At 45.3% G+C, this 25,516-nt stretch overlaps 2 protein-coding genes across 2 annotated transcripts in view; one reads left to right on the top strand and one right to left on the bottom strand.

Annotated features, from left to right (window-relative positions):
- LOC141201631 (uncharacterized) overlaps positions 1-25,516 on the bottom strand; it is a 375,891-nt gene that overhangs the window by 129,703 nt on the left and 220,672 nt on the right. The window lies entirely within an intron of this gene.
- On the top strand, positions 216-25,516 carry LOC141201624 (uncharacterized). Its single transcript, XM_073663630.1, has 7 exons — positions 216-304; positions 19,648-19,767; positions 19,897-20,001; positions 20,085-20,208; positions 20,292-20,389; positions 20,586-20,676; positions 23,763-25,516. The coding sequence occupies exons 2-7, from the start codon at positions 19,699-19,701 to the stop codon at positions 25,514-25,516; spliced, it is 2,241 nt and encodes a 746-aa protein (XP_073519731.1). The 5' UTR covers positions 216-304; positions 19,648-19,698.

Genomic DNA, 25,516 nt, shown 5'->3' with positions numbered 1-25,516 from the left:
CACACGTGGCTCTGCTCCGTACACCTCGTACACACGCGGCTCCGCTCCGTACACCTCGTACACACGCGGCTCCGCTCCGTACACCTCGTACACACGCGGCTCTGCTACATCCACACTGTAAACCCCTCCTGACCCCACACATAAACTTCAGCTCATCCAGCACCATGACAACCAGCACAGCAGAGTCCTGCATCCACTGAGGCCCCTGATCATGTGACCCCTGACTCCTCCCCTCCTGTGACCTCATCACAGCTCCTGTGCGCACAGAGCAGCCATATATGTGGTGGCGGCTCTGCAGGTGGAGGTATGTGGAGACCCCCATTACTGGGCGCAGGGGGCATTAATCCCTTCAGCACCGAGACTCTTTTGGGGTCTTGTGTTTCCTGTAATAGATACATACGACCCAACTGTGGAGACAGGAAGGGAGGAAACATATTGTTCTCATAGTACAGGACCCCTTTACTGGCCCCACAGTGTAATGCCCCCATTATGCAGTATGTATGATGCCCCCCACACAGTGTAATGTCCCCATTATGCTCCTTATGTAGTATGTATGATGCCCCCCACACACTGTAATGCCCCCATTATGCCCCTTATGCAGAATGTATGATGCCCCCACACAGTGTAATGCCCCCATTATGCCCCTTATGCAGGATGTATGATGCCCCCACACAGTGTAATGCCTCCATTATGCCCCTTATGCAGGATGTATGATGCCCCCACACAGTGTAATGCCCCCATTATGCCCCTTATGCAGTATGTATGATGCCCCCACACAGTGTAATGCCCCCCATTATGCCCCTTATGCAGGATGTATGATGCCCCCCACACAGTGTAATGCCCCCATTATGCCCCTTATGCAGTATGTATGATGCCCCCACGCAGTGTAATGCCCCCCATTATGCCCCTTATGCAGGATGTATGATGCCCCCCACACAGTGTAATGCCCCCATTATGCCCCTTATGCAGTATGTATGATGCCCACACACAGTGTAATGCCCCCATTATGCCCCTTATGCAGTATGTATGATGTCCCCACACAGTGTAATGCCCCCCATTATGCCCCTTATGCAGGATGTATGATGCCACCCACACAGTGTAATGCCCCCATTATGCCCCTTATGCTGGATTTATGATCCCCCCCACAGTGTAATGCCCCCATTATGCCCCTTATGCAGTATGTATGATGCCCCCACACAGTGTAATGCCCCCCATTATGCCCCTTATGCAGGATGTATGATGCCCCCCACACAGTGTAATGCCCCCATTATGCCCCTTATGCAGTATGTATGATGCCCCCACGCAGTGTAATGCCCCCCATTATGCCCCTTATGCAGGATGTATGATGCCCCCCACACAGTGTAATGCCCCCATTATGCCCCTTATGCAGGATGTATGATGCCCCCCACACAGTGTAATGCCCCCATTATGCCCCTTATGCAGTATGTATGATGTCCCCACACAGTGTAATGCCCCCCATTATGCCCCTTATGCAGGATGTATGATGCCACCCACACAGTGTAATGCCCCCATTATGCCGGATTTATGATCCCCCCCACAGTGTAATGCCCCCATTATGCCCCTTATGCAGTATGTATGATGCCCCCACACAGTGTAATGCCCCCATTATGTCCCTTATGCAGTATGTATGATGCCCTCATTATGCCCTTATGTGGGATGTATGATGCCCCACACACTGTAATGCCCCCATTATGCCCCTTATGCAGGATGTATGACTCCCCACACACTGTAATGCCCCCTTTATGCCCCTTATGCAGGATGTATGATGCCCCCACACAGTGTAATGCCCCCATTATGCCCCTTATGCAGGATGTATGATGCCCCCACACAGTGTAATGCCCCCATTATGCCCCTTATGCAGGATGTATGATGCCCCCCACACAGTGTAATGCCCCCATTATGCCCCTTATGCAGGATGTATGATGCCCCCCACACAGTGTAATGCCCCCATTATGCCCCTTAAGCAGTATGTATGATGCCCCCACACAGTGTAATGCCCCCATTATGCCCCTTATGCAGGAAGTATGATGCCCCCACACAGTGTAATGCCTCAATTATGCCTCATATGCTGGATGTATGATGCCCCCACACACTGTAATGCCCCCATTATGCCCCATATGCAGTATGTATGATGCCCCCACACAGTGTAATGCCCCATTATGCCCCTTATGCAGGATGTATGATGCCCCCACACAGTGTAATGCCCCTTATGCAGTATGTATGATGCCCCCACACAGTGTAATGCCCCCATTATGCAGTATGTATGATGCCCCCACACAGTGTAATGCCCCCATTATGCTCCTTATGCAGGATGTATGATGCCCCCACACAGTGTAATGCCCCCATTATGCCCCTTATGCAGTGTGTATGATGCCCCCTCCCCCCACAGTATAATGTTCCCCCAGTACCACCTGAGGTTTTACAGTTGGAATAATCCCTCTGGGATTGGTTTTCCCTCTGCCTGCTCCCCTACATATAGACCCTCGATCATATGTACATTCATGTAGGGGAGCAGGCATTACTAGATATCGAGGCTTTGTACAGTAATATATCGCATGCGGATGGTATCAGAGGAGTAAGATGTTTATAGAAATCGAGATCAGTAGAGTGTAGCAGACATAATGACTTCATGGAGGATCTTCTAAAATTCACTCTTACTCATAACTTCTTTCTTTTTGACAGGAAGTACTTAACCGAGCTCAGGGGTACTGCGATGGGGAGCCCCTGTGCCCCCTTATATGCTAACCTATCCCTGGACTGGTGGGAGGAATCCACAATATTCAGGGATGATCATAAGTGATGGCATCCATATATTGGGTTATGGTACAAATATATTGACTACATTTTTATTACCTGGACAGAGACGAGTGAACAATCTTTTTAATTTGTTGGGGAACTGAACATCAATAGAGTGGGCCTGAGATTTACATCTGAATTTAATTCTAATAATAATTTTTATTTTTATAGCGCCAACATATTCCACAGCACTTTACAATTTTAGGGGGGACTTATACAGACAATACAGACTTTCCAGAATAAGCATAACTCAGATATTAAAAGGAGTGAGGGCCCTGCTCACAAGCTTACAGTCTATAAGGAAATAGGGGAGACACAAAAGGTAAAATGTACATATATTGTATAATACAGCCTTAATATACTAAATAGGGTAAGTACATAACACTACATGAACTGGTCGCCAGCCAGTATGTGTACAGTAAAGACAGAGGCTAATCAGTGCATGGATGGTATGAGCAGGATTTTGAAGAAAATTTTAATATGGGCCAAACTGGGACAGTTAGATAAGTGTGTTGAGGTGATAGCCAGTCTAAAGAAATGGGTTTTTAGGGCATGCTTAAAACTGTGGGTATTGGGAAGTAATCAAATTGTCCTGGGTAGTGCATTCCAAAGAATTGGTGCAGCATGTGAGAGACGGGAGGGAGAGGTTCGGATTATGGAGGATTTTAGTTTTAAGTCATTAGCAGAACGGAGGGCACGGGTAAGGTGGTAGACTGAGATGAGGGAGGAGTTGTAGAGTGGTGCTGAATCGTGGAGAGCTTTGTGGGTAAGAGCAATAAGTTTATATTGAACTCTGTATTGGATGGGCAATCAGTGCAATGACTGGCACAGGGAAGAGGCATCGTTGTGTTGGTTGGTGAGGAATATGACCCTGACTGCTGCGTTCAGGATGGTTTGGAGAGGGGAAAGTGTAGAAAGAGGGAGACCGATAAGTAAAGAGTTGCAATACTCCAGACTAGAATGAATAAAAGCTACAGTAAGAGTTTTTACCGAGTCAAAGGTAAGAAAATTTCTGATTCTAGAGATGTTTTTGAGGTGTAGATGACACGAGCGAGCGAGTGATTTGATGTGAGGAGTGAAGGAAAGATCTGAATTGAGTATGACCCCAAGACAGTGGGCTTGTTGCTGGGGAGTAATGGTGGAGCCACAAACGGAGATGGCAATATCGGGCACAGGTAGGTTAATGGAGGGAGGAAATACGAGTAGTTCAGTTTTTGACAGATTCAATTTTAGATAGAGGGAGGACATAGTGTTAGAGACAGCGGAAAGACAATCACTGGTATTTTGTAATAATGCAGGAGTGATGTCCAGAGAAGAGGTGTATAATTGGGTGTCATCAGCATAGAGATGGTACTAAAAACCGAATCTGCTGATTGTTTGTCCAATAGGAGTGGTATATAAGGAGAAAAGAAGGGCGTCTAGGACTGATCCTTGAGGAACCCCGACAATAAGGGGAAGGGGAGAAGAAGGGGAGCCAGCAAAAGACACAGTGAAGGAGCGGTCAGAGAGGTTGATCCACAGTGTCGAATGCTGCAGAGAGATCCAGGAGAATCAGCAGGGAGTAGTGACCATTAGATTAGGCTGTTAGTAGATCATTAGAGACTTTAGTGAGTGCAGTTTCAGTAGAATGTAAAGAGCGGAAACCGGATTGTAAAGGGTCAAGAAGGGAGTTATCTGAGAGATGGCATTTTAGACAGGAGTGGACCAGTCCTTCCAGGAGTTTAGAGATAAAGGGAAGATTGGAAACAGGTCTGTAGTTAGTGGCACAGTTCTGGTCGAGGGATGGTTTTTTACGTAATGGATGTATGCTTGCGTGTTTAAAAAAGAAGAGAAAAATACAAGATGAGAGGTAGAACTTGAATATTTTAGTTAGTTGAGTGGTGACAGCTGGAGAAAGGGACTTAAGGAGATGTGAGGTAGTAGGGTCACTGGTGCAGGTGGTAGGGCGAGAGGAAGGTAGGAGCCTTGTCACTTCTTCCGTGACTGGCTTGAAGTCAGAAAATGAGCAAGATGCAGTGTGGGAGGGAGGAGCATGCATAACATTTGGGGATAGAGAGAAAATTTCCTGTCGGATATGGTCAATTTTTTCTTTGAAATAATTGGCCAGATCGTCAGTGCTGAGGTCGGTGGTTGGGGCCTGTGCTGTTTGATTAAGAAGAGAGTGAAAAGTGTCAAACAGGTGTTTAGGATTATTGGAACATGAGATGATGAGGTTGTTAAAGTAGGTTTGTTTGGAGAAGTGAAGAGCAGAGTTATAGGTTTTAAGCGTAAATTAATAATGGAGGAAATCTTCGGCCAGATTAGATTTTGTCCACAGCCGTTCGGCCCACCTGGAGCACCGCTGGATAAAACGTGTTTGCAGCGTGTTCCAGGGTTGTCGCCATCTATGCCGAGTTGTTCTCTGTGTAGAAGGTGCGCCTTCATCCAGGGCGCATTGCAATGTTTCGTTATAATGCTTCAGTGCAGAGTCAGGGCATAAGAAGGAGGAGATTGAGGCCAAAGATGATTGCAACATTTTCATAAATTTCTGGGTGTTAATGGCATGTATATTTCTATAAGTGTGGAAAGTGGGGGTGTCTTTAGCAGGGTGACAGTTCTTGACAGAGAATGAAAGAGGGTTGTGATCAGAGAGGGGAAGAGGAGAGTTAGTAATGTTATGTATTGAACAGAGCCAGGTGAAGATCAGGTCAAAGAGTATTTCCATCTTCATGTGCAGGAGAATTAGTAAGCTGTGAAAGGCCGAAGGAGGAAGTTAGCGATAAAAGATGAGCGGCTGATGGGGAGAGGGAATCGCCAATTGGGATGTTAAAGTCTCCCATGATGAGGATGGGGATGTCATAGGATAGAAAGTTTGGAAGCCAAGTGTCAAAGTGATCTACAAGCTGACGGGAGGGGCCCGGAGGGCGATACACAACCGCCACTCCCTAGGAGAAGGGCCAGTAGAGTCTGACTGTGTGGGCCTCAAAAGAAGGGAAGATAAGTGAGGGTACTGAGGATATAACCTGAAAAGTACATTTTATTTAAAGGAGCAGACCAGCACCAATTATTACCACTTGCATTTCCTGTATGTACTGATCAAGAAAGATTGTAATGGGACCCTAGGGACACTCATCTACCATAAACCTTCAAGCACTAATAAACTATTGAAGTGGGATAACCACCACCCCCATCCCCATAAAAAGAGGAAAACCCAAAGGCCAATTTTTACGGTTGAGAAGGTACTGCTCAAATGTCACAGATTTTAATATACAGGCAATAGACCTGAACACCAGATTAAGGGATGAAGGGTACTCGTGGTACATTTTGGATTCCGCATCATCGTTTGCAGAAAAATGGGAGAGAGAGAGACACTCCTCCATACCAATCCAAGAGACCAAGAAGAAGATAAGACAACACGAATAAGAAAAACTTACGACAATCAGAGTGACTATCTTTCATATCCTCAGAAAACACTAGGATATACTTGTGGTCGACTCGGACTTGAGGGGTGCTGTGGGTTCTACTCCCACAATAACTTTCAGAAAGGGTCGGTCAATTAGGGACCATTTAGTGCATAGTTTCTACTGCACCTGCAACCAAGAGGACTTGGCTAGATAGAAGAATCTGTGGTTTCTTTAGATCTGGAGAATGTTGTACATGTAATTGGATGAGACCATGTAAATCTTCCTCAAGTAGCTCCATGGTTAAAAAATGTTTCCAGTGGGATTATTCCAACTGTAAAACCTCAGGACTAGTGTATATATGGCCACATGCACCCGCCCCCTAGAATATGTAGACAAGATCAAGAGGGAGTCTAGGAGGAGAGTAGGGGAACATTTGGGCGATATACGCCATGGTCGGTAGATCCCATTAGTGAGATACAAGAACAGTGTATATTGTGGTGAAACCTGAGACATCTCCTTTTGTATCATTGAGATGGTTAAACCCAATGTGAGAGGAGGTGATCACAATAGATGTATCCTCAAAAAGGAAAGTAAGTGGATTTTAAGGCTGGATTCACAAGCCCCTAAGGGACTCAATGAGCAAATTTCCTATACCTGTTTAGTGTGAATACAGTCCCATTCTGGATTATATTTTTAGATTGTATACTATACCCATTGCTACTCAGTTCCCTGTGAATGGGGTTTACATATTCTGTCTGAGCTTCTATATCAGATTTATTACTTATCAATTATATTCCACTTATACTATTTCATAATTAACAAGTGTGGTGATCCTTGTGTATCTCTAATTGTGCAATAGAGGTCAAATATGACCATTTAGGAGTATACTGTGGGCCATCATCCCATATTTTTTGTAGTGATAAAGTAGATCTACATGCCTATTGCATGATGGGAGGATGTGCAATACTTGTTTTTAGTCTCCCATGATGATCATCTCAGAGATAGGATAGGATTTTTCCATGTTTGTGATATGCCATCGAAAACTATTATGCGCTCCGGCGTGGAATGCATGCTTCCGGACATGCGCATTCGCATATAGGAGACCGTGATGCACTCCGGCATGGAACGCACATGTCCGGGCACGTTTGATCTTTCTGCCCGTCCGTTGTTTTGTGCTGGATTGTGGGGAGTACTTGAGAATTTATTTTTGTTCCATCTGTCTTTAGTTGATCCCACTGATGCATCAGATAAGTCCTCAGAGAATTATAATTAGAGGAACCCATGGACACATTAGGATTTGTGAAGCTGACCTCCGCTCTCCTCTATTTCCTTTGAATTTATTGTGTGATCTGTATTTCAAAACAGCTCTTGGTCTGTTTCATTTCCATGTGTAAATTGAATTTGACTCATAGTCTTTGATATCTATTTCAAACTTAGTTTTTTTGATCTCTGAGATAGCATCCTCCAGACTTTGTAAATTCTTTTGCATATTTTGTTTGAGTTTAGTATCCCAAAAGTCTTCTACACTTGGCGGAAAACTTTCACCGAGTTTTTTTTCAAGAAACAAATATCAAACGCAATGTGACTTGTTTATCCTTAAGGCTGTGTGCCCACTATGCGTTTTTTAAGCAATTCCGCTGCAGAATCGCTTAAAAAACGCTTGGTAGAAGATCTGCCATGTTCCCCAAAGATAATCCGCATGTGCTGTGCATTGGACCGCATGACATCCGCATCACTGCATCTGCAGATGCGGATACCATGCGGTTCAATGTGCGGATGGTACCCGGGTTTGGAGAAGAGGAGACTCTCCTCCGGACACGACTACCATAGTACCTGTAAAAAAAAGAATAAATAAAAAATATACATTATACTTAACTTCTGATGGCCCCCGGTCTCCATAGCAATCCGACCTGGCTTGCCGGCAGCTCGCGATGGTCTAAAAAGGACCTGCCATGACGTCATTTAGTCATGTGACGGGTCACGCGACCGCTGACGTCGGCGGCCGCGTGACCCATCACATGACTAAATGACGTTATGGCAGGTCCTTTTAGTCCACCGCGAGCTGCCGGCAAGCCAAGACGGATTGAATAAGGACACCGGGGGCCATCAGAAGGTAAGTATAATATTTATTTTTTACCATTCTTTTACGGTCACACTATATCAAACCATGCCGGTTGCATGGATTTATATAGTGTGACCAAGTTGTCAAGCACTTTCCAAGTGATGCTAAAATCGCTTGGAAAGTGCTTGTCAACGCGCATGCGGAAATGCATGTTTAGACCGCTTCACATCCGCTTGTCCCTGGCAGGAAAAACGCATGTACAATCCGCATGCGTTTTTTCTGCCAGGGAGATGCAGAAACGCTCCGGAAAAATCCGGAACATTTCTGCATCGTGGGCACATAGCCAAAGGGTATGTGCCCATGATGCAGAAATGAAGCAGAAAATTTCTGCAGCTTTTCTGCATGGTCTTGGCAGTCAAAAACGCTTGCGGATTTTACACACGTTTTTGCAGCATTTTTACATGCAGATTTGACTTGCGTTTTTCAAGTGCATTGGGACCTCAAATCCGCAAGCAGAAACGCACAAATAATGGACATGCTGCGGATTTTTCCTCAAGGATTTTCCTCAAAATTCCGCAGCATGGGAACAGAACATGCAGATTTTCAGTGGGGATCATGGGGCACGGATTACCAAGAGTTTTGCAAGCGTTTACGCTGCGGAAAATCCTCATCAAAAACGCTTGAAAAACGCATAGTGGGCACACAGCCTAAGGGTTTTTTTAAATGTGGACATACACCCTGTAAAGCATGCAACTATGTTAATAAAACCGGCACATTTGAACAAAAAACTAACGGGACAACAATTTGCAATACACAATTTCATCATTTGTAACACTATAGGGGTCATCTATTTAATAGAATGTATAGAGAGTTAACTACAATATGTGGGATGGACGTCAGATCCGCTATAAACATGTATTAGAAGACATTTATCTGACGCAATCAATCCCACAGCATTAAACCTGTCTGTGGTTTCAAGATGCTTTTCACAAAAACATAAAGGGGATATCAGATCATTCAGATATTAGGAATAGAAAAGTCTTATAAACCATTAAGAGGTGGAGATATGAAAAGAAAAATCTTAAATAGAAAGTCATATTGGATATTTAAATTACACACTAGAGCCCCACAGGGAATGAACATCAGACAGGATTAATATTACAGTGCAATTAATTGTATTTGTCTTTGATTTCCAGTGATTTTATTGAATGTCTCATGCATGAGTTGTATTTGTGTATTGTAGAGACCTGAGGTTGTGGGTTGTAAGTAATCACCTAGGCAGGTTAACGATGCAACAATATTTTATTAATCACAGCCATGGTAATGCAGCTATTCCAGGTAAATGGCCCAAAATACAGTTCTCTCAGTCCTTAAGTTCTCAACCTGGGATCAGTAGTTCCCCTGGCTTTGTATCAGGTGATGCCCACTTTCTCCCAACTTTTGGTTGGCCCACAGATTTCGTATCTCCAGCCAGTATAGTCTGTAGCCACAGTCCATGATCCTCCAGACAACAGATGAAAGCACAGATATCCAGTAGCAGCAGTCCTTCAATAGAGGTTAAATCCAAATGACATATCCACAACTGAAGCACGTTTATCCACTTTAGTTGATAACAGATCTTCAACACTCCGTAAGCCATCCATCCATCAGCTCCAGGTCCACAGCCACAAATCCTAACCCTCTGACATCCTTCCACCAACTCCCAAAACTAAAACATGTCTCTCCTCTCCTTCTCTGAGGTCAGCCCCCTCCCAGCTCAGAAATGATGACCCCCTTTCCTTAAGCATTTACTGTTTGCTAAAGCAATGAAGAATATTCTAGAAGCCTTCATCTGAGACTACTTGTAAGACCCCCTGTGGTGACGGCTCCACTGTGTCTACAATCTACACTCACCTAATGAGATTATTGGTTGTTGAAACAATGGACTCTTGAGATAAAGATGAGATTAGTGAAATGCTGGACATTTTACAAGTGAATCTTACATACTGACAAGTATGCAGAACTATATAAAACATAACAAGTAAATCACTAATAACACACAATAATAATATTGATGAAAATGGTGGTCCGTGCTGGAAAAGTATCATAGTGTTTAGTAAGTGGGCAGCTCCTCACATGTATTATCATTTTCTTCCATACAATACAGGGTTAAATTGTCTGAGAAGTGCTCAGTAATCAATGGACACCCAGGTGTTCCAAATGGAAGGATATAAAAGCAGGGTCGGACTGGGGTGTCTGGGGCCCACAGGGAGAACTGACCACCTACAGCCATATGCAAATATCTGTTATCCGCTATCCCTGTAATAGTGGAGCATTGACTGGCGGCTCCTGCACATCTACTGTGCGACACTAACTGGGATGTATAATTACGGTAGTTTGCATTAAAGGGGTTCTTTGGTTAAAACAAGTTATCACTGATCCATGGGATCCACAGGATCGGTGATCACTTATTGATCGTTTGGGTCCAAACATTGGAAAACGCACCTATCGGAAGAATGGGGAAGCTTTATCCCTGACAGGACACTTATCCCCATTTTAAAATGCTGCGGCAGGTGGGACGTCTGACCGCAGCTCCATTCATTCTCTTTGGGGCTTCCAAAAAAAGAGCAGCACTCACAGTCACTGAGGGAATGAATGGATCAGTGGTCGCATCTCACATGCCGCTCCAGTCTAATGGGGAGAAAAGCTTCACATTCTGCCGATTGTGTGCCAGCAGTCAGACCCCCACCAATCAATATCATCACTGATCCTGTGGAGAGGTGATTACTTGTTTTCACCAGAGAACCCCTGTAAGTGCATATCTGCTGCTCTGGTCCAAGTATTTAATCTCTAAGGTCACGGCCCCACTATCAGTATTTGGTCAGTATTCGGTCAGTATTTTTTCTCAGGAATGGGAGCCAAAACCAGGTGAGGAACAATCAGAGAAAAGGTAGAATAGAAACAAGTCACCAATTCTGCATTTATCACCCACTCCTGGTTTTGGCAGCGACTCCTGAGAAAAAATACTAACCAAATACTAATGGTGGGGCTGTGGCCTAATGGAAAAAAATCTTTTCCTAGTTAATATCAGCAAGAACAAAATGACCGCCATACACAACACAGTCCACTATATCAACACCAATAATACCACATACAAAAGGGACAAATATCGCCACACCATGACTAGATCACATATTACCACCACATAGTGACCGAATAATACCACATGCAAGGAACAAATACGGCCACACCATGACCAGACCACATATTACCACCCCAAAGTGACCAAATACTACAATACTGATCATGAATGCAAACCACAATACTAACAACACTGTTATTACCACCAGCGACATTATACACAGGAGCTCTGTATATAGTGTACAGTGTACAGGTAATACAGTGATCACCAGTGACATTATACACTGGAGCTCAGTATATAGTGTCAGTGTACAGGTAATACTGGGTTCACCAGTGACATTATACACAGGAGCTCTGTATATAGTGTCAGTGTACAGGTAATACAGTGATCACCAGTGACATTATACACTGGAGCTCTGTGTATAGTGTACAGGTATCACAGTGGTCACCAGTGACATTATACACAGGAGCTTTGTACATAGTGTATAGTGTACAGGTAATACAGTGATCACCAGTGACATTATACATAGGAGCTCTGTATATAGTGTACAGGTAATACAGTGGTCACCAGTGACATTATACACAGGAGCTCTGTATATAGTGTACAGGTAATACAGTGGTCACCAGTGACATTATACACAGGAGCTCTGTACATAGTGTATAGTGTACAGGTAATACAGTGATCACCAGTGACATTATACACAGGAGCTCTGTATATAGTGCACAGGTAATACAGTGGTCACCAGTGACATTATACACAGGAGCTCTGTATATGGTGTACAGGTAATACAGTGGTCACCAGTGATGTTATACACAGGAGCTCTGTATATAGTGTATAGTGTACAGGTAATACAGTGATCACCAGTGACATTATACACTGGAGCTCTATATATAGTGTACAGGTAATACAGTGGTCACCAGTGACATTATACACAGAAGCTCTGTATATAGTGTTTACGTAATACAGTGATCACCAGTGACATACACAGGAGTTCTGTATATACTATATACACACGTGGTCAGAATTGTTGGTACCCCTCGTTTAATGAAAGAAAAACCCACAATGGTCACAGAAATAACTTGAATCTGACAAAAGTAATAATAAATTAAAAATCTATGAAAATGAACAAATGAAAGTCAGACATTGCTTTTCTGCTTCCACTGAATTTAAAAAAAAAATTAATCTCATGAAATAGGCCTGGACAGAAATGATGGTACCCTTGAAAATAATGTAACAAAAGGGACCTGTTAAATCAAGTTGTGTCCACTAATTAGCATCACATGTGTCTACAATCTTGTAATCAGTCAGTGGGCCTGTATATAGGGCTACAGATACTCACTGTGTTGTTTGGTGACATGGTGTGTACCACGCTCAACATGGACCAGAGGAAGCAAAGGAAAGAGTTGTTTCAGGAGATTAGAAAGAAAATTATAGAAAAGCATGTTAAAAGGTAAAGGTTATAAGACCATCTCCAAGCAGCTTGATGTTCCTGTGACTACAGGTGCACATATTATTCAGAAATTTAAGATCCACGGGACTGTAGCCAACCTCCCTGGACGTGGAAGCAGGAGGAAAATTGATGACAAATCAAAGAGACGGATAATATGAATGGTAACAAAAGAGTCCAGGAAAACTTCTAAAGAGATTAAAGGTGAACTTCAAGCTCAAGGAACATCAGTGTCAGATCGTACTATCCACCGTTGTTTGATCCAAAGTGAACTTCATGGAAGACTACCAAGGAGAACTCCATTGTTGAAAAAAAAAATAATAAAAAAGCCAGACTGGAATTTGCCAAACTACATGTTGACAAGCCACAAAGCTTCTGGGAGAATGTACTATGGACAGATGAGACAAAAATGGAAGTTTTTGGCAAGGCACATCAGCTCTATGTTCACAGACGGAAAAATGAAGCATATCAAGAAAAGAACACTGTCCCTACTGTGAAACATGGGGGAGGCTGTTATGTTCTGGGGCTGCTTTGCTGCATCTGTACAGGGTGTCTTGAATCTGCAGGGTACAATGAAATCTCAAGACTTTTAAGGGATTCTAGAGAGAAATGTGCTGCCCAGTGTCAGAAAGCTTGGTCTCAGTCGCAGGTCATGGGTCTTGCAACAGGATAATGACCCAAAACACACAGCTAAAAACACCCAAGAATGGCTAAGAGGAAAACATTAGACTATTCTGAAGTGGCTTCTATGAGCCCTGACCTAAATCCTATTGAGCATCTTTGGAAAGAGCTGAAACATGCCGTCTGGAGAAGGCAACCTTCACACACAAGACAACTGGAGCAGTTTGCTCATGAGGAGTGGGCCAAAATAGCTGTCGAGAGGTGTAGAATTCTCATTGACAGTTACAGGAATGGTTTGATTGCAGTGATTGCCTCAAAAGGTTGTTCAACAAAATATTAAGTTAAGAAGAACCATCATTTCTGTCCAGGCCGATTTCATGAGTTTAATTTTTTTTTAATTTCTGTGGAAGCAGAAAAGCAATGTCTGACTTTCATTTGTTCATTTTCAAAAAATTGTAATTTATCAGATTCAAGTTATTTCTGTGACCATTGTGGGTTTTTCTTTCATTAAACGAGGGGTACCAACAATTTTGACCACGTGTGCAGTGTAAGTGTACATGCAATACACTGACTCACCAGTGATGTCTCTAGGTGAAGTCCTTCATCTTCGCTTTTCTTCTTCATCTGGCACAGACAGCCATCACTTCTTCCAGCCAGGAATCGTCTCTGCAGAAAATAACACACAGTTATCAATAACTGATCTCTTCTAGAGAATATTCCCACTCCTCCCCCCCCCCCCCCCCCGACTTCTACACTACACCAGTTGAAGAAAAAAAGCAACATAGTGCCGTCCTGCACAGTAACAGGACCCCTCTTTTGTCCCATCCCATGGAAAACCATTTCCTAAAAAGTAAATTATATTACAGAAGTAATAATGTAATAATAATAATTGGAATCTAAAGTAATAATGTTCCCCACTGGTCACCATAAACTAATAAAGTATGTTCCTCAATCTGGCCCCCAAACAGTAATTAAGTCCCTTGTCTAGCCAGGCACCCCCATATGTCCCTTCTGGCCCCCATTTGTTTAGTGTGACCCCTCCATATATTTATCCTAGCACACGTGTATCGAGCCTGCCCCCTCCCATATACCCATCCTAGCCCCCCCATGTGGCCAGTCTGCCCCCCCCACATATCCATCCTTGCCTCCATGTTTCCAGCCTGCGCCCCCATATATCCCCCCCCATATATCCTCCATGTGTTCAGCCTGCCCTCTACATATCCATCCTGGCCTCCATGTGTCCAGCCTCCCCCCTCATATATCCATACTGCCCTTACCCCCTGCATATATCCATCCTGACACCCCCTATATATCCAGCGTGCCCCTCCATATATTTATGCTAGCCCATGTGTATCGAGCCCGCCCCCCCACATATCCATCCTAGCGCCCCATGTGTCCAGCCTGTCCCCCCCCCCATATATCCATCCTGGCCTCCATGTGTTCAGCCTGCCCCCCCATATATCCATCCTGGCCTCCATGAGTCCATCCTTCCTTTCCCCCCCCATATATCCATCCTGGCCTCCATGAGTCCAGCCTGCCCCCCCATATATCCATCCTGGCCTCCAAATGTCCAGCCTACCCCCCCATATATCCATCCTGCCCCCCATATATCCATCCTGGCCTCCATGTGTCCAGCCTGCCCCCCCATATACCCATCCTGCCTACCCCCCTTTGCCTGGGTCCAGCCAGGGTTCCCCCTTGTGTATCCAGCCAGGGCCCCCCCTTGTGTGTCCATCCAGGGCTCCCCCTTGTGTGGTGTGTCCAGCCTGCCCCCCCATATACCCATCCTGCCTACCCCCCTTTGCCTGGGTCCAGCCAGGGTTCCCCCTTGTGTATCCAGCCAGGGTTCCCCCTTGTGTATCCAGCCAGGGCCCCCCCTTGTATGTCCATCCAGGGCTCCCCCTTGTGTGGTGTGTCCAGCCAGGGCTCTCCCTCCTTGTGTGTCCAGCCAGGGCTCCCCCCCCTTGTGTGTCCAGCCAGGGCCCCCCCCTTTGTGTGTCCAACCGGCCCCCCTTGCGTGTCCATCTAGGGACCCCCTTGCGTATCCAGCCAGGGCTCCCCCCTTGTGTGTCCAGCTTGCCCCCCCCTTGTGTGTCCAGCCAGGGCCCCCCCTTGTGTGTCCAGCCAGGGCCCCCCCTTGTGTGTCCAGCCAGGGTTCCCCCCTTGTGTGTCCAGCCAGGGTTCCCCCCTTGTGTGTCCAGCCAGGGTTCCCCCCTTGTGTGTCCAGCCAGGGTTCCCCCCTTGTGTGTCCAGCCAGGGTTCCCCCCTTGTGTGTCCAGCCAGGGTTCCCCCCTTGTGTGTCCAGCCAGGGTTCCCCCCTTGTGTGTCCAGCCAGGGTTCCCCCCTTGTGTGTCCAGCCAGGGTTCCCCCCTTGTGTGTCCAGCCAGGGTTCCCCCCTTGTGTGTCCAGCCAGGGTTCCCCCCTTGTGTGTCCAGTCGGCTACCCCCTTGTGTGTCCAGCCAGGCTACCCCCTTGTGTGTCTGTCCAGCTGGGCCCCCTCTTGTGTGTCCAGCTGGGCCCCCCCTTGTGTGTCCAGCTGGGTCCCCCCTTGTGTGTCCAGCTAGGCCCCCCTTGTGTGTCCAGCCAGGGTTCCCCCTTGTGTGTACAGCCAGGGCCCCCCCTTGTGTGTCCAGTCGGCTCCCCCTTGTGTGTCCAGTCGGCTCCCCCCTTGTGTGTCCAGCTGGGCCCCCCCTTGTGTGTCCAGCCAGGGTTCCCCCCTAGTGTGTCCATCCAGGACCCCCCCTTTTGTGTCCAGTCGGCTCCCCCCTTGTGTGTCCAGCCAGCCTACCCCCTTGTGTGTCCAGCCAGGGTTGCCCCTTGTGTGTCCAGCCAGGATCCCCCTTTTGTGTCCAGCCAGGCTACCCCCTTGTGTGTCTGTCCAGCTGGGCCCCCCCTTGTGTGTCCACCTGGCCCCCGCCTTGTGTGTCCACCTGGCCCCCGCCTTGTGTGTCCACCTGGCCCCCGCCTTGTGTGTCCAGCTGGCCCCCGCCTTGTGTGTCCAACTGGCCCCCGCCTTGTGTGTCCAGCTGGCCCCCGCCTTGTGTGCCCAGCTGGCCCCCGCCTTGTGTGTCCAGCTGGCCCCCGCCTTGTGTGTCCAGCCGGCCCCCGCCTTGTGTGTCCAGCCAGTGGGTCCAGACCATTACACACACACACCTCTTACCTTCCTGCGCTCCCGTGCGGTGTCCTCCTTCTCCTGAGTTGCGCGGCTCCTTCACAGCAGGCGCATGACGATGACGTCATACGCTGGCCAGCGAAGGGAGACACGCAGCTTCAGCTGCTTCACTGGGACGTGCTCCGCGGTGGTTCGGGTAATGAACGCTGCGTGCGCGCGTCCCTGCATACACTGTGCCTGCGCTTTTAAAGGGCCCGTGCCCCTTAAAACCGCAGGATTTTTTTTTTGTTCTCTTCTCCCCCTCTCCTCTGCAGCTGGGGGCTTGGCCCACCGGGAAAATTCCCGGTATCCCGCCAGCCCAGACCGACCCTGTATAAAAGTATCACAGAGACTCACATGTTGCAAATCATGAATAAGCATTGGTTGGGTATGTGGGCACTTGGTGGTATGCCATCACAACAGTTTTTATGAATTTACAATAAATGTGAGGTTTTAACAATATAGAAAATGCTGGAGAATCCATCTCTCCTCCTTTCTATACTTGAAATTTCCCTGTGACGATACAGAGTAAAATCTTAATAAGCCAGATGATTAGATTTTTTAAGTCAAGAGAAATACACTATTGTGTTGTGTTGACTTACAAATGTATTTGTATTTCTCTTGCTGATCAAAAAGGTCATAGTATTTGTATAACCCTGAATGCTGAATTCTATTCGTTTGGAAACAATTATGTTTACTATGCTAATGACAAATTGTACTAAGTCAGCTGAAAGTTTAGTTACAACAGCCCCTGTGATACCAACTATGTAAATAGATTAGGTCAAACAATGATAGGTGATCCCTGCACCTGTACCTCTTTTACCTGGGCCCGATGACCTCACACAGATGTTAATATAAACAAAGATGTCTGTAGTGCTGTAGACAGAATGAGACTTGGGACAGAGAATCAAGGAACATCAGAAGGACTTTGGAAGGAGAATGGGAGACATCCATCAGGAAAGTAGATGGATTGCATGGCATCTAAAGAGACACAGATTTGTATTCTACATGATTCTAGTCTAAGGGTATTGGCCCTGACTGGAAAGATTCAGATCTGCTCCATTAACCATCAGAGAGACCATGGATACTTTTGGGGAGTCCAGGAGAGGATGAAAAAGTCACTTGGCCTCATGGATATGTTGTTTTGGGGTTGCTAGGAGGGACCCACCGGTCGCCTGGCCCCATGAAAACTCTCGGAGAGGCCAGGATGGGGACCATCGGGTCTCCTGGTCTTGTACCTCAATGGACTGTTGGCTTCCTAAGCTTGCCGCTACCTTCTCTCTGTGGGGGCCCGCCAGAAGTGGGGGGCCACTGGTGGAGGTAGTCGGCCCTGGAAGTCTCCAAAGTCGCAGCTTTTCTGTCCCAGGTGGGTGGAGAATGAAGGGTGAGACTGTGTTGTACCATCTTGGGTATTTGCTGGGACTATTCTGTGTCTTTATTGTCCACTTTGTGGTTCAATAAAGTATTGCCATGCTGTTTTACCCTCACCCTGTGTTGTTTGAGTAACGTTACACCCACGGAAGACCCCGGGTCTTCACAATCCCTGACCAGGTCGGCTCCATGCGGTGATCTTCAGACAAGGTGCATTGAATAAACAGTGAGCTGACCTCCCTCTCCATTTTACCATTATATGCATGTTTTCCCTATAGTGACAAATATTTATTTTTGCTAAAACTGTGATATTTTCACTTTAAAGATTTTTTTTAAACCTTTTTTGTAAACAGAAGCCTCTGATTGCTCAGGTGATGCACTGTACTACTGTAGTGACGTGTATTATCCCTGCCTGTCAGTGTAATACTAACGGCCCCATACACATGAGATAAGTGTTGGCTGAACTGTCATTTGGCAGACGGCTATCTCTCCAGACTCCCCCATACATAAATATTCCAGCTTTCCTGTGATTTGTTTGACTGACTGCATCTGTAGGGAGGCCCCCAAATACATTATATAGTCGACCAAAATCAGTGCTTCCATGCAACTTTAGTCTAATATTTATGGAGGAGTTAAAAGGTAACGTTTGGAACGCTGCCTCTGGCCCGGCCTAATAGACTTTTGTACATTGCATGTCCAGCCACCATTATTAGGCATTTAATTATTGTAGGAACAAGTCAGCCCCATACTATCGAGTACTTGGGGGGAGAAGGGGCATTGAGCTGAACTCTGTCACACCTTCTTAGATGCCAAGTTTGCTTTTTGCACGAGCAAGTGGTTAAACTGCCAGGGATTTTATTGCAGCCGCACCTGTGCCATCCCTGCGGTGTACATCTATGTTCTGGTGCCCAAAAGAGTTCATATAGAAAAAATAACAAATGTTTAACTTGTTAAAAAATGACAAAATGTGTCTTGTGCTTTTTGCATGTTTTTTCTTTTTACAAGAATTGTTGCTGACAATTTTCTTTTGAAACATTTTAATATCAGCTCTTTTTCTGGGGGTTTTCTTGTAATATAGGAAAGCCTAAGGCCAGAAATAAAACCCATAATACACTATACATGTAGACTTTAGTATCAAATCATTTCTGTCTGCGGTGTTTGTGCAAACAAAACAGCTTTTATAAAATCCTCAAACTTCTGTGTGTGAATCAGACATGAGCTGTAACTTGATAGAAGATTACAGTTCGGGGAAGACGGGAAACATTCATATAGACGGCCGGTGGAGATGTAGTCAGTGACGGACTGTGGCCAAATATGGTTTTAGAGCCGTAGTAGAAGATGTTGCCTCATCATGAAGTAGTTATTTCTCATGTCACGTGTAATGAATATCTCCTGCAGTATTACTAATGCCGATTCCAGTGTCGGAAAATGAGACGAGAATTAGCATTATGAAAGATGAGTCTATGAGAAACGTGTTCAGCTGCAGACTCCGAGGAAGAAACTGCTTGTTGTCTGTGGCCTAAAATATATAGGTTTTATTACTAGATGTAAAGAAAAAACTAAATACTGGAAAATAATAAATCTCCTCATATGTTTCCCCTTATTATCTCCAGTAATTGTATTATTACATAGGATTTTTATGATGTTCCATCAGCTTATCTTTTTCTTATTCAGATCTCTAAAATACCGGATCCTCTCAGTGAAGATCGTGATTTATCCAGGAAAATGATGGACAAGATGGCGGAGAGGATATTACACCTCGCCCTAGAGATCCTCTTCCGGCTTACTGGAGAGGTGAGAGATTCTGATGACATCACATTACATCATTCTTATCTATGGGAATAACAGATGGACAGAACTTGAGAGGTGAGGACTCTGGAAATGTCTCTAGTGAGATTTATTAATGTGTCTCTCCATAACCAGAGATTAATCACGAGGCCTCCACCTCACCCCCTGATATATGAGGACATCAATGACCAGAAGATCCTAGAACTCACCTACAAGATGATTGAGCTGCTGACTGGAGAGGTGATATTGCTGGGAATTCTGGGACATTATACAGTAACGCTATGAAGGGATCGGGGAGATGACGGTATCATTGTATGTGTCAGGTTCCTATAAGGTGTCAGGATGTCGCCATCTATTTCTCCATGAAGGAGTGGGAGTATTTAGAAGGACGCAAAGATCTGTACAGGGACATCATGATGGAGGTTCACCAGCCCCTCACATCACCAGGTAATAGACAGGACTAAATACACACGACCTATAATTATCTGTATGTAAAGAATGAATTCAGTCCCTGTATGTGTTTCCTCCAGATCTCTCCAGTAAGAGGACAACACCAGAGAGATGTCCCCGTCCTCTTCTTCCACAGAACTGTAAACAAGAAGATCCCAATGTTCCTCAGGATCATCAGGTAGATGGAGAGAAGGTGTCATGAGATCTCCCCTATGATGTGTAGATGGCTGTAAAGGTCTTGTGCTCAGTCTTGTTTTATCCACCATTATTATGTTTTATACTTGTGTAATGAGAGCGGTGGAGATGGCAGGATTAGAGCTGATCATAGATGTGACTTCTCCATCTGTCTTTGACTTTTATCATATTTGTTTTAGGGTGAAGATCTGACCCATATTAATACTATAGAGGCATATGTGAGGGGTGATGAGCGGTGTAAAGAGGAGATTCCTACATATGACTACGCAGGTGAGTAGTGACCTCTAAATGCAGAGAAGTCACAGATTCTTCTCAGTCACCGTCTGTGGCTGCTTTATCGGTGGTGTAGTCCGGCCATATCACAATCGTGTGATCACCATTTTGCCGCTAGACCACAACATTCTCCTCCATGCGAAAATGTTCAAATTACTTTGTGTAATTGTGAAAGACCTTTTCTATAGAATTTACAACCTGGAGGATCCACCTCCCCCCTGGGATTAGGAGGCGCTGACCATTACTTGCCCAGATCTGTAAACTACAAAGCCAAATGACAGTGTAGAAGTACCCCGGCTGGTGGCCTCGCTCCCCGGTCCTCCCTTCACACTTACCGTCGGTAGATCAGCGGCCCTAGCCGCTGATCTCCCGACGGTAGCCGCATAGAGGTCAGCAGCGATGAAGCCGGGAGATGACCAGCGCTAGCCGGTCATCTGGCTGCTCGCAGCGGAAGTACCCGCACAGCCAGCGCTGCTCGCCAGCCCTCACTAACATGGTTCGCTGATTGTTCGCAGCCGCGACCCATCAGCGATATTGGTGCCAAATTTCAACACCGCTCTGCTCATTGGCCGCCGCAACCAATCAGTGATATTGGCGCGAAATTTAAAACCCCACTTCTGTGATTGGTCGCGGCCCTAGCCGCTGATCTCCTGACGGTAGCTGCTTGGAGGTCAGCGGCGATGCAGCCGGGAGATGACCGGCTTGCAGTGGAAGTACCTGCACAGGCAGCGCCGCTCCCCGGTCCTCACTAACACGGATCGCTGATTGGTCGTGGTCGCCGGCTGCGACCAATCAGCGATATTGGCGCAAAATTTAAACACGGCTCTGCTGATTAGTCGCGTCCTTGACAAATCAGCTATATTGGCGCAAAATTTAAGCAACGCTCTGCTGATTGGTGCCGCCGCAACCAATCAGGGATTTTGGCGGCAAATTTAAACACGCTCTCCGGCCAATTGGCTCCGGATTTAAAATAAGTACGCCACCGTCAGGCATACCAGGATATGGAAATTTATCAGTAGCTGCTGCATTTCCCACCCTAGGCTTATACTCAAGTCAATACATTTTCCCAGTTTTTTGTTGTAAAATTCGGGGTCTCGGCTTATACTCGGGTCACCGCGCACAGGCTGCATGTGACCCCCGGCTGCAGCTGGCTCTTGCTTCCGCTTATGTCAAGACTATTTGCGGCTGCAGCCAAGGGGTCTCCTGTTTCGCGTTCCACGGTGAGTGATGGGCTGTGGGCGGGGTTATCCCCCATCCCATCACACCCGGCATTCACCGCACACGCATTCATTGACAAAGCGCGCGGTGGATGCTGGGTGTGACACGATGGGGGATAACCCCGCCCACAGCCCGTCATTCACTGTGGTACACGGAACAGGAGACCCCTGGCTGCAGCCGCAAATAGTCGTGATGTAAGCGGAAGCAAGAGCCGGCTGCAGCCGGAGGAATTACGTCCTGGCTGTGCGTGGTCAGCGATGTTGTCACAAGCAGTATTGACAACATGACGTAATTACAAAATTCATTAGGGGCCCCGGGGGATACATTGTGAGGTTAATTTAAAGTAGTGCACAACCCATTTAAATACTGCTTCGCTGATTAGTCGCGCCCGGTCAGCCGCATACATATTCTAGAATACCTGATGCATTAGAATCGGGCCACCATCTAGAGTTTATATATTCTTTCATTTTTTTTACAAGTTCATTCTGTATGATAGTGTGATTGTGGTGGGATCGGCCGGCCTCACTTATGTGACTCTGTAACTCCCTGGTAGTCTTTCAAAAAGATCTCCATTGCCTCTTCCAAATGTCCGAGATCTAAATTTAAGACACCTCAGCTCTTCAGTATTATAAAAAAGTTCTCTTTGAATGTCTAATATTTCTTCTTGACACTCATCTGCCAGAAAATATTGTCCCTTAGCGATAGTTTAGATTGAGAAGAGCCCCCGAGCCCCATACTCTAATTACCCCAGAGAGGTTTCACCACTAGTTACCCATTTTTCTCTGATGAAGACTGTTGAGTTTGATCATTTCAGTCGATGTTTTATTGTCTATAGTCACAGTTTTTGACTTCAGTAATCCTCTGATTTAACCCCTTCCTGCAGCCAGTATTATGTTTCTAATCAGGCCTCATTTTTTAAATCTGACGTGTGTCACTTTATGTGGTGATAACTTTGGAATTCTTCACAAATGATAATAGGAAACAAATGGACCTTACAAATTATTTTCCAACTTCTCTTGAATCTGACAATCCCCTATATACGGTTGTACCCTACTGTCTGGGCACATGGCAGGCTAAGAAGGGAAGGAGCGACATTTAGCTATTAGGAATGCAGATTTTACTGGAATAGTTTGCAGACACAATGTATTGGGGGAGCTGGTCTTGGTTATCTGGAAGCTTAAAAGATGGCTACTACGAACAGGCTTGTCACTATCTACCCTGTTTATAGATTTCACAAATTACTTTGCTCATCACCCTTTAACCCTCTACATAGATCTGAACCTACACAGAGACCCCTAGGCTTTGGCCACGGTGTTACCTGCTATTCGGTGGAGTGACATGGGAAGAAGAATAGTCAGGTAGCCGAGTCAGAACCAGGAGGGCAGAGTAAACGGGTCGAGGTCACAACAGGAAACAAATACACAAGCCGGGAGCTGAGCACAGAGGACTGAACCAGAGGAGAACAAGGCTGGATCTGGCCGCTTCCGGCAATATGCTTCCAGCTTTAGTAGGGTGCGGTGCTCTCCAAATTGCTGAAGCAGGGAGCAGATTACTCCAGCTGGACAGCAGACACACCCATACTGCCAGACTGGATGGTACTACAGGTCCCAGGCACCCTAATCTTAGTGGTTTGACAGAGCCTGCTCCTTTTACTCCATATTTGGGAGGCAGAATGAATAAACAGTTGAACACCACGCTCCACTGGTTCATGCAATGAGGTTTTCTATTAGTCATTGTCCTGGTGAATAAGTGAATTTTTTTTATATAACTTGCCTTTTTTACAGACAGTTTAAGTAGAAATGTTCAAAAATGTAAAATTCAAGGATTTTTTATTAAAAAATAATAATTGATTTTATTCTTGGCAGATGTCTGTACCAGGAGATCAGAGGGACAGCTGATACCTTCAATTTTCAAATCAGATAATTTTCAGATCCCACAGGATATAATTGAAGTGAATGCCATTACTCCAGATATACCATCATCCCTTCACAGCAAAGATCTGTCATCTGATCCTTTGAAACAGGTCCTGTCTTCTGATTCATTACCGACTACTAAGGAAAATCAAAGTCACAAAATAAGCATTAAAAAACAAACTGCTTCTAATGCAAAGAAGCCATTTTCACGTTCAGAATATAGAAATAGTTTTCCTCTCAAAAAGTCTTTTCTTAAACATCAAAAAATTCACACAGTGAAGAATAGATTTTCCTGCTCCAAGTGTGGGAGATGTTTTAATCAGAAATCAAGTCTTGTTAGGCACCAGAGAACTCACACAGGGGAGAAGCCATTTTCCTGTTCAGAATGTAGGAAATGTTTTTCAGAGAAATCAACTCTTATCAAACATCAGAGAACTCACACAGGGGAGAAGCCTTATTCATGTTCAGAATGTGGGAAATGTTTTAACAATAAATCATATTTTGATAGGCACCAGAGAACTCAAACAGGTGAGAAGCCTTATTCATGTTCAGAATGTGGGAAGTGTTTTAACCAGAGAGGGCATCTTGATAGCCACTGGAGAACCCACACAGGCGAGAAGCCTTTTTCCTGTTCAGATTGTGGGAAATGTTTTAACTACAAATCACGTCTTGTTGCGCACCAGCGAACTCACACAATGGAGAAGCCTTTTTCATGTTCAGATTGTGGGAAATGTTTTAACCACAAATCAAATCTTTTCAAACATCAGAGAACCCATACAGGGGACAAGCCTTTTCCATGTACAGAATGTGGAAAATGTTTTACAGAGAAATCAACTCTTATCAACCATCAGAGAACTCACACAGGAGAGAAGCCATTTTCATGTTCAGAATGTGGGAAATGTTTTGCAAAGAAATCAAATCTTTTCCAACATCAGAGAACTCATACAGGAGACAAGCCTTTTCCATGTTCAGAATGTGGAAAATGTTTTACAGAGAAATCAACTCTTATCAACCATCAGAGAACTCACACAGGAGAGAAGCCATTTTCATGTTCAGAATGTGGTAAATATTTTACAGTGAAATCAAATCTTATCAAACATCAGAGAACTCACACAGGGGGCAAGCCTTTTCCATGTTCAGAATGTGGGAAATGTTTTACAGAGAAATCTACTCTTATCAAACATCAGACAACTCACACAGGGGACAAGCCTTTTCCATGTTCAGAATGTGGAAAATGTTTTACAGAGAAATCAACTCTTATCAACCATCAGAGAACTCACACAGGAGAGAAGCCATTTTCATGTTCAGAATGTGGGAAATGTTTTGCAAAGAAATCAAATCTTTTCCAACATCAGAGAACTCACACAGGGGACAAGCCTTTTCCATGTTCAGAATGTGGGAAATGTTTTACAGAGAAATCTACTCTTATCAAACATCAGACAACTCACACAGGGGAAATGCCTTTTCCATGTTCAGAATGTGAAAAATGTTTTAACCAGAAATCTACTCTTATCAAACATCAGACAACTCACACAGTGGAGAAGCCTTTTCCATGTTCAGAATGTGGAAAATGTTTTGCAGTGAAATCAACTCTTATCAACCATCAGAGAACTCACACAGGAGAGAAGCCATTTTCATGTTCAGAATGTGGGAAATATTTTACAGCAAAATCAAATCTTATCAAACATCACAAAACTCACACATAG

This window comes from Phyllobates terribilis, unplaced genomic scaffold, assembly GCF_046119375.1.
Source record: "Phyllobates terribilis strain yellow unplaced genomic scaffold, ASM4611937v1 Scaffold_120__1_contigs__length_5212024, whole genome shotgun sequence".
In the NCBI taxonomy this organism is placed as follows: Eukaryota; Metazoa; Chordata; class Amphibia; order Anura; family Dendrobatidae; genus Phyllobates; species Phyllobates terribilis.
Note: the sequence above shows the minus strand (reverse complement) of the source record. Positions and strands in the feature narration are given on the sequence as shown.